Raw genomic sequence first — 10,469 nt, 5'->3', positions numbered from 1 at the left:
TTAAACATTTTTGGACGATTCTCCGCCTTCAAGGTGTATCGCACAAAACCAAAATTCAAGAGTTTCCGGAAGAAATAAGCAGCTACTTAACAGCTCACTCGGCTCAGCAGCCCCGTCAGGCCAAATCGCCGTCCGCCACAGCTGTCACGAAAGCAGTGACGCCACGGCTGAACAGCCGCCTGGTGGCGCTGTCGATCAATCCCGGCGGCCGGGGTCAGAGCTGCGCACCGGACTAAGAGGCCGTTTCGTGAGGCGAGAGGGCGGCGGGAGGGGGGGAGGAGGAGTCCCCAGACCTGGCAGCTCTTCCCGCCGCCCGTGGAGCGAGGTCGGTATCCTCATCAGCCTCCTTTGCCTTCGTCAGAGGGATGTAGGGGGGGGGGGATTTTAAAAACCAGGCAGGCGCAGCGTCCCAGGCAGGGCGAGGCAGTTGCTCTCCCGGTTTGGCAAGTTTCCCGGAGGATGACCGAAGAGGAGCCTCTGCCGGCGCTTACTCCAATGCGCTTCAGCAACTAGGAGTGGGAACCGCCGAGGACGGGAGGAGCAGCCGTTCGGCTCATCAGCGCAACCAGCAGCGTTTCCGAAGCCGGAGCTGAAGGCGAGGAATGGCAACCCAACGCAACAACGCAGACTGGATGGGCTCTCTGCCGCCCGTCCTCTGCGCCCTGCCGCTTTCCAGGCTGGCCATACCAGGTAACTGGCGAGCGAACCGACCTTGGCTGCCTAGGCGTCCTCGTTGCATCTCTGGCGGGCGCGGCCTGCATCACAGAAAGGTGAAATATGCTTGGGCAGTTTCTGGCAAAAATTTAGCAAAGGGCACCTGCCCTCATGAGAATACCCTCCAGATGTGCTGACCTGCGATATCCGTGATGGATAGGGCCTGTGGGAACCGGAGTTTTGTTACACCTGGAGGACGACAGATTGAGGAAGAAGGCCAACCGAGTTAAAGAATCAGGAACTCTGGGAGTTGTAATTTAAACATCTGGAGGGGAGGGGATGGTTATGATAATTACGGTATGTGAATGCAGGTGCCATTGATCTAATTGAGGTCCAGAAGTTAGGATGGATTATTGGGTAGATTGAAAATCTAGTTATCTTGAATTTGGGCACTTTTGCCCTTAAGGGAAAAAAATTAAATAATTGGAAAATTATTTAATTATTTGTGATTTGTGATTAAAAAACAACTATCAAATGGATATCTTTGGAATGGAGTAGTTAAAACATTTTATAAATGTTTCCTTCCTTGATAAAATAAGTATATGCATTTTATATATTATTAAGGTTTACAGAATACAGGTGGGGGATTTGAGAAGCTTTTCCCCAGAATAAGAATTTGATACATTTTGTTAAGGTTATTACAGCCAAAGAACCCCAAGAGCAAACATAATAGCAAAGAAGAAAACTAACTCAAATAGTTTTCTCCGGCATCCAAATGGAGCAGCCAGAAATTTGGCTACAACAGACTACCATTAAACCTAAATTTGGTGAAAAGAAAATTTGAACATACGTGGTTTAAATTAAAGCCAGTTTGGTCTAGTGGTTAAGGCACCAGGCTAGAAAGCAGGAAACCATGAGTTCAAGTCCTACCTTAGGCATGAAAGCCAGATGGGTGACCTTGGTCCAGTCATTGACTCTCAGCCCAATTCATCTTAAAGAGTTGTTGGGGGAAACGGGCAGGAAAGTATGATGGATATGTTTGCTGCCCCAAGTTATTTGCAAAAATAATAAAGGCAGAATCTAAATAAATAAATAGGTCTGGTTGAAAAATCAGTAAAGAGTATATTTATTTTTCCTAAAGTTAGAAAGCAGCTAAAAGATCAGCCAAAAACAAAATCAGACATTGCCAGTCTGGAACAAATATCTATTTGAAACAATGAGCATTGCTTTCTCATTGGACTACAAATAATATTGGGGTAGATTTATTTATTTATTTACTGTATCCAAAAGAACATCAAGAAAGAGATGTCTGTTATTTCAGAGGCCTGTTTGTACAAAAACTTTGTCCATTGCTTCCAAAGTCTGCTAACTGAGGATCTGTTAGATCAAGTTTTTCTGTATCTAAATATTCAATTATGTATAGATGATATTAAATATAGAGAATACCTTTTCTACTTCTTAAAATAAATAGATGTGGCTTAATAGTGCTCTAAAGGAATATATTTATTCATAATAAAGTATTCAGTAACACTTGTATCTTTTTCATAAAAGCTAATCATTAGCTTGAATCAAACAACATTCCCATATTATATTAGACTGAGAACATGTAATTGCAAATGTAAGCTTTTTAAGAGGATTGGCCTTTACTTAGCAATAACCATAGTTGACTTCAACTAATCTCAGAGTACCAGATTAGATTAATCATTTGTTCTTCTTTAAGTCTAGTCACTTTTAACAACTGGAAAATCCATAGCTGGCACACGGTGAGCTTTGATTTGTGTTTTATTTGCAATTAACAAACAGAACATTAGCAGAACCTACTGCTAAAGATATAAATGAGGAAATGTGCTGGTGAGTCATAACAGTAACCAATACAAACAATTTATTGAATGCTGTTCAAAATCCTATTTGAAATATTTTTGACAAGCAAATGGGGCTAGAGAGTATATCATATTAAAAGTAATCTGCACTCACTACCGTGTAGAAAATCTACATTATAGAGAATGAAGAGAGAGTGAAAAGGTTACTTTTAATTCACATATCAATTTTTCCAGATTTAAATCCAATTACTTTTTTGTCCTGAAACCTTCTCATTTGAAGTGAAATGTAAAGCTACTTTTCCTGCAGAATTGGAAGAAAAAATATTTATCACAAGGATTTATTACAAGGATTTTATGTCTAGTTCATGTAGCTGTAGTCTTTCAGACTGCTATTAGAGAAAGCTGCACATGGATGTAGCAGATGAAATAAGCACTGAGAGATTGAATGTAGAATAAGCCAATTAGAATGCACCCTTCTGTTTCATTCCTATAAGCATCTACTTAAATTTAATAATTACCAGAAGAGCAAGAACAGTATTTAAGTACTTGACACCAACCATAATGCGTTTTAATAGGACAAGCTATCATAGCATCTACATTCTCAATGTTCAAGCCATCAAAGGGATGAAATTGATAGAACACTAGAATCTGTTTTAAAAGTTATTGGCAGATCCCAGCACTTGGCTTTTAAAACAATGATTTGTCTATCTACAGTATCTCAAATATCAAATAACGTTTTTAATTTTTTATAATTTAGAAGATTAACAGAGGGATAGAATCAAGAACACATGAAATGTTAATGCCACTTTACAATGCCTTGGTAGGGCCACATTTGGAATACTGCATCCAGTTTTGGTCACCGCGATGTAAAAAAGATGCTGAGACTCTAGAAAGTACAGAGAAGAGCAACAAAGATGATTAGGGGACTGGAGGCTAAAGCATATAAGGAATGGTTGCTGGAATTGGGTATGTCTAGTTTAATGAAGAGAAGGACGAGTGGGGACATGATAGCAGTGTTCCAATACCTCAGGGGCTGCCACAAAGAAGAGGGAGTCAAGCTATTCTCCAAGGCGCCTGAAGGCAGGACAAGAAGCAACGGATGGAAACTAACCAAAGAGAGAAGCAATCTAGAATTAAAGAAAAACTTCCTGACAGTTAGAACAATTAACCAATGGAACAATCTGCCTCCAGAAGTGGTGAATGCACCAACAATGGAAGTTTTTAAGAAGAAACTGGACAGCCATTTGTCCGAAATGGTATAGGGTTTCCTGCCTGAGCAGGGGGTTGGACTAGATGACCTCCAAGGTCCCTTCCAACTTTATCATCATCATCATCATTATTATTCAAAATAAGCCATTGGTATGAATATATCCACTGCTGGTAAATATTTCAAATAAGCAGTACCTCTTTTTTAAAAATCTATTTTATTAATAAATCCCAACAGTAAAAAGCATGCATAGACTATAAATAAAAATTAATACATTTCTTTCCACCCCCATATTCTCCATGTACTCTTTTATTCCTTTATTTAGGAATAATACTTCTTATTGGTTGTTCTTCCTGTTCTAAAGGAAGGTTGATGGTATCCACTATGTCTGTCTCTTTTTACTTTTCTTCTAGTAAAGATACTATACTAATTATATATATGTAATTCTATATGTGTTCAAGAAATACTGCACACTATGAACTCTTAATATTACATCAGGAAGATTTATTTCTGTTTTGAGTACATTATAATCTACTTGATGTGCTGTAATTTACCGTGCCTATGATGTATGTGAAAATATGTTAGCACATAATGTTCTTATATAATTGAATGTGACTAAGCTGCATATTAATTTCTATGAATGTTAAGAATGTATCATAGTACACGTGGAAGATATCTGTCATTAATGGCTTGCTATTTGATAGTTACCTATTATTTGCTTGCTCATAGATACTTTTTTGAGCAATGTTTTTACAATGAAAAAGTTGAAATATTGTGACAATTGGCTTCTCCAGTACCCCAAATTACAGAATATCAATAACTAACGGAAGGTAAAGAAAAGTGAAAGGTCATATTTTGGTTTGATTGACTGATTAATTGGGAAATATTGTGGTTTGATACTTGTAAAATGTATTAGAGGTCCCATGAATTTCAGTTTCCAAGGAAATGTGTACTTAAGCACATTTTTTAAAATATGATTTTTGTCATAGTTATGATAGAGTTGACAGTTATGTACCCATGGCAGGGCCACCTGGTGTGCACATTGTGCTCTGCACAAGATTGCCACATAAAGCAGGGCAATACTTGCAACTTTAAAAAGAAATACTCAAAAGCTGAATGCCACAGTCATATAGAAAGAGACTGCATGAGAAAGAGATACAATATTTTAAATACTAAAAATGGTTGGGGATAGTGGACTTCTGCACAAGAGTATACCACCAGTGGCCCTAACTAGTTGTATGCAGAATATTTCAGATTAGAATGATTTTGTGTGTGCAGTTCCATTTCATCTTCCAAACATTTTTTTTCAAGTGTGAAATATTCATGTCACATTCCAAATAGGCAGCTTCAGTTATCCTGAAAGTGTTCTGAGGTCAGAGGGCTGTTTCAAAATTTAAATATTCAACCTTGTGCTCAAAATACCCTACACACAAAATGTTTGAAACAGTACATTTTGAATACAGATTATGCTATAAAAAACTTCTTCCACTACACTCTTTACTGAAATATTTTTACGGCTTCTTAAATCTGTTAATTTTTGTTGTTCAAAAAGACCTGTAAGCTGATTCTAGAGCAGTTCTCAACCTTTTTAATGCCACAACCCCCAACCGGTCGTAAGTCGAGGACTACTCAACCGGTCGTAAGTCGAGGACTACTCAACTGGTGCAGCACCGTTTGCAGAATGGGACTTTTGGCGGGCCCAGCAGGGCAGAGACAGCCTGGACAATTCCTATTGGCTTTTGAAAGCCAATAGAATTAGACTCTATTCAAGAGAATCTATTCTATTGGCTTTCAAAAGCCAATAGAATAAAAGGGAGTAGCACAGCTAAGGAAAAGGGGGAAAAAATGGCGGACTGCGTTGTTTGGCAACCCCCGTGAAATGGGGTCCCGACCCACAGGTTGAGAACCACTGTTCTAGAGCTTAGACATTGGGTCATTTGTTTAATTTTAAGTACATGTTTAGAAAACATCAGCATCAACACAATCCCTTGACAAACTTCAGTTCTTACTTCTTTCCCTTGAATAAATTATTCATTTATTTCTTTTCTTTGTTTTTTGATTTTAGCAGTTAGCATCCCATCAAAGAACCAATCCTTTTATAACTGATCCTTTTATCTCATGAACCTTTGATGAGGAACGTTGTCAAATGTCTTTTGAAAATCCTGGTAAATGGTATTGATAAAATTGCCCCCATTCACTTGCCTGTACAAATATTAAAAAATTCCCAAAAGGTTAGTGAGGTAGAATCTATATGGATTGTCCTGCAGCAAGGTGGCTGCACAGTCAAGCCAGTTATTTAGTCATCTATTAAATCTTTCCCAAGAATTATTATTATTTAAATGTGTATTCTACCCAACAGTCTTGCAGCACTGATCTGTCTTCATCCAGTTTTGGTTTGTTGTTTTGCACAGAAGTGACCAATTATTGAAGTAGAAAATTTCAAATTAATTATCCCCCTTTGATATTGCTTGGTATATCCCATATTTAATTATATTTTTAATATTATTTATTACTCAGTTAAATCATAATTATGTAATTGCTAGGCTTTAAAGATTTGCCCTGTTAGCCAAATGAATGTAGTCTATAAAATTGCATTTCTGTTAGTTTTATTTGTATATATGGCAAATTAAATAATCTACATATATTTGAATATAATATTAATACAATACAACTTTGTGGTGATACGGTATACATTGTAATAATGCACTACTCCTGGTATGGTACTACACTGTTTCTTTGCAAGTAATTTGTAAAAGGAGGCTCAAAATATTCAATACAAGAAGTACTCAACTTACAACCACAACTGAGCCCAAAATTTTTGTTGTTGAGCAAGATAGTTGTTAAGTGAATTTTTGACCCATTTTATGACCTTTCTTGCCATAGTTGTTAAGTGAATTACTGCCGTTAAGTTGATAACACGATTGTTAAGTGAATCTGCCTTCCCCACTGACTTTGCTTGTTAGACGTTCGCAAAAGGCGATCCCATGACCTGGGACATTGACCGTCATAAGTATGAACCAGTTGCCAAGCATCCAAATTTTGATCACATAACCCACGGAGGTGCTGCAACGATTGTTAGTGTGAAAAATGGTCATAAGTCACTTTTTTCAGTGCCATTGTAACTTTGAACGTTCACTAACAAATGATTGTAAGTCGAGGACTGCCTGCATAAGAAACACATGCCAAAAGAATTATAATTACTGGGAGGAGATAAGAAGCTTAGCCTAGATCTGTTCTGAAAGCTGTAAAGGGTGAACGTCATCTATTTCTTATGAGATTATTTTTAGGTACATCTGAAATTTGATTTACGCTAAGATTGGATAGTTCAAATATCAGTATATTCCATTGTTTGGTCTCTTTGGTCTGACATTTCCACCTCATTGTCTCATCACACTGGAATAGTATAAAATTAGGAATCCCATTTGGAAAGGCAAGGAGTACATTTTTAAAATAATGTGTTTGTATGTGTGTGTGAATGCATGTATGTATGTAATGATTCTAATTACTGCTGGTAATTAGATTTGCAAGAATAATATATTGCCTTTTCCCCCCAATATAGGTTCTCATGACTCCTTCAGCTACTGGGTGGATGACAGCTCTCCTGTGGGACCAGATCAAGCCATAGCAATTCGGCGGTTAGCTAAAATTCCTTTGGTAAAAAAGCTAATGAAGAAATGGTCAGTAACCCAAAATCTGACATTCAAGGAACAGCTTGACAGTGGAATACGCTATTTTGATCTCCGTGTATCATCCAAACCAGGTGAAGCAGGACAGGAAATCTACTTTATACATGGCTTGTTTGGAGCCACAGTATGTGATGGACTTGTGGAGATAAACAACTTCTTAACCCATCATCCTAAAGAAGTAATTTTCCTGGATTTCAATCATTTCTATGCTATGGATAGCAATCATCATACGTACCTTATCAGCAAGATTGAAGAAATATTTGGATCAAAACTCTGCACAAAAGAATGTGTAGAAAATGTGACACTGCAAAATCTTTGGGAAAAGCAACAGCAGGTAGAGGATTTTTTTTTATCCTATTTAATTGGATCTGAATCTACATTTTTATACTTTAAACTACTTTTAGATGGCCTTTGGGAATGCATCTTCGAAGGTGATAGGATATGTTTGAAGAAGGAAATCTGAAAGCGCAGCAGATAGTAGTTTTCAAGGATCTAGAAATTCCCTGGGTTATCTTACTTGCATCTTAGCACTGAATCTCTCTGTAACTCTTCTTCCATTCTATAATATCTGTGACTTCTTGTCTTTCTAGCTGAACTCCTTTTCAGGTGGATGTTTAATTGAATAGAAATTACCTTGAATCAGTCCATCACCGTGTATTACCATTTTTAAAAAATCTGGAGCCTTAAAATGAAAAATGATATCTGTCATGGTAAAGCTAATAGAAGATTCTTCTCTATGTCAACCTTACAGGGATAGATCAGATCAGTAAATAGACTACAGGTAGTCCTTGACTTATGATCACAATTGAGTCCAAAATTTCTGTTGCTTAGCGAGACAGTTAAGTGAATTTTGCTCCATTTTACTACCTTTCTTGCCATAGATGTTAAGTGAATCACTGCAGTTGTTAAGTTACTAACACGGTTGCTAAGTGAATCTGGCTTCCCCATTGACTTTGCTTGTCAGAAGGTCACAAAAGGTGACCCCGGGACACTGCTATCGTCATAAATATGAACCAGTTGCCAAGCATCTGAATTTTGATCATGTAACCATGGGGGTGCTGCAATGGTTGTAAGTGTGAAAAATGGTCATAATCCACTTTTTTTGTGCCATTGTAATTTTGAACGATCATTAAATGAACTCTTGTAAGTTGAGAACTAGCTGTTCCCTCTGGATTATCAGTCTTGAATTTCTCAAATTATTTCAATTATATGAAGTAGCTATCCTTATTCTTCCTCTATTAACAATAGCTTTCTTCCTCTCTCTCTCAAAAATAAATCAAAAAGCAGCAGGTGCCAAAGCTGTCCACCAGGTGGCAGTATTTGAATATAGATGCTAGCTGTAGAAGTTTGTTTATTCAGTTTGATGCTGCCCAACTATAAATGACTTTGAGCAGCTCACAACAGAAATAAAAGCAATATTGTAAAACAATCAACAGAACCAGATTTAGACAAAAAATAAAAAGAGCAAGATGGTGAACATGGCAAACCTCCCAACTATAAATGACTTTGAGCAGCTCACAACAGAAATAAAAGCAATATTGTAAAACAATCAACAGAACCAGATTTAGACAAAAAATAAAAAGAGCAAGATGGTGAACATGGCAAACCTCAAGAGCTAGAAAGTTGAGAGATATGCTTCCAAATTAATGTGATGCATTTATTCATAATTGTAACCAAACATTTATAGGTGATAATTCAACATTATCCCAGCCATTTGTTGTGGGACTGCCTTTCTTCCAGAGAAAAAAAGAAAAGGATACCCAAATGAGGGAAACCTATAATTAAATATAGCTTTCACAATGAAGTATGGCATAGGAGATGTTATTGTTTCCCCCAACTCTCTCAAAAGGAGAGTTGTTAAAATATAATAGCAACAAGTAGAACAAATAATGAGATACTTAATGTAACCCCACCTATTGTGTAAGAGCTCAACAAATGGGTGATATTCTTTCTTTTCATTCCCCTTAATCTGTGATGACATTAATTCTGTTTGCCAATAGATTAAGTATTTGAAGGCAGATAGTGCTGAATGATTATTCCAAGACTAAAATGCAGGGGTCTTCAAACTTGACCCTTTTATGACTTGCGAACTTCAACTCCCAGAATTCCTCAGCCAGCATGCCTGTTAAAATGGAATGGAATGGCAACTCGTGCAATCCAATTCAGTATCATTTTCGTTGTTATAAATATAATAGAATTATATATAGCAAGTTTTATTAAATATTGAAATCTCTTCAAATTGTTTCCACAATTTTGGAACGTCCATTAGATGATAGTGGTAGTAACCAGTTATGACTTTATCTAGTAACGCTTGACCTGATATTGGTCAGATTTTACTTTTAATATTTTAATATTTAATAACAGACAATAATCTTTTCCGTAATGTTGTACTCTTTCCCCATTGCTTATAAGGCAAGGTTAGAGAATGATATGAATATAAATGAATTTAACCCAGGAAGAGATTTTGGTTGCCTTATTTTTACCTCCCTTTTTTCAGGTTCTTGTTTTCTACCATCATCCTATATGTGAAATATACCCTGTTCTGTGGACAGGAAATAAAATGCCAGCTCCCTGGGCAAACACAACTAATGTGCATAAACTACTGCAGTTCTTAGAGACCACCCTGAATGAGCGAGCAAAACATGGAACTTTCCATGTTTCCCAAGCTATTCTCACACCAAGAGTGAACACTGTTGCACGACACCTCAGCCAGGGCCTGACAAACGCTCTTGTTCACAGGTAAATATCTGCTTAAGTTTTCTATCCAACTATTAATGATTAACTAAATAAAGTGGCCCACCTTGTAAAATCATTAAGGGTAGAATCCTTTGATTCCTGGGAGATTATGGTAAAGGTCATTGGGAACTGATAAATGACATTTAGTCACCGTGGAAATGAAATGTTTGAGAAAAGCTGCTGAAGTGGCCGAAAAAGATAAAATGGAAATGAGATTGTAAGAGAAAAAATTGGCATAGAACCAATCTTAAACTACATAGAAAAACAGCAAAATAAAGTGGTTTGTTCACCTGGAGAAGATATCTTGGGATTCCATGCCATACAAGGCATATACAAAATGAAGAGAAGTTCAAAGAACACAATCCA

The 10,469-nt window shown here is 37.2% G+C and overlaps 1 protein-coding gene across 1 annotated transcript; it reads left to right on the top strand.

Annotated features, from left to right (window-relative positions):
• Positions 1-384: 384 nt before the first annotated feature.
• On the top strand, positions 385-10,106 carry LOC120317932 (PI-PLC X domain-containing protein 2-like; the record flags this gene model as incomplete). Its single annotated transcript, XM_039364994.1, has 3 exons — positions 385-690; positions 7,241-7,701; positions 9,865-10,106. Coding segments are annotated over exons 1-3 (791 nt in total), but the record flags the coding sequence as incomplete, so codon positions are not given.
• Between the last annotated feature and the right edge of the window lie 363 nt (positions 10,107-10,469).

This window comes from Crotalus tigris, unplaced genomic scaffold (assembly GCF_016545835.1).
Source record: "Crotalus tigris isolate CLP2741 ecotype Arizona unplaced genomic scaffold, ASM1654583v1 scf7180000019944.6993514239:2294586, whole genome shotgun sequence".
NCBI classification, from domain to species: Eukaryota; Metazoa; Chordata; class Lepidosauria; order Squamata; family Viperidae; genus Crotalus; species Crotalus tigris.
Note: the sequence above shows the minus strand (reverse complement) of the source record. Positions and strands in the feature narration are given on the sequence as shown.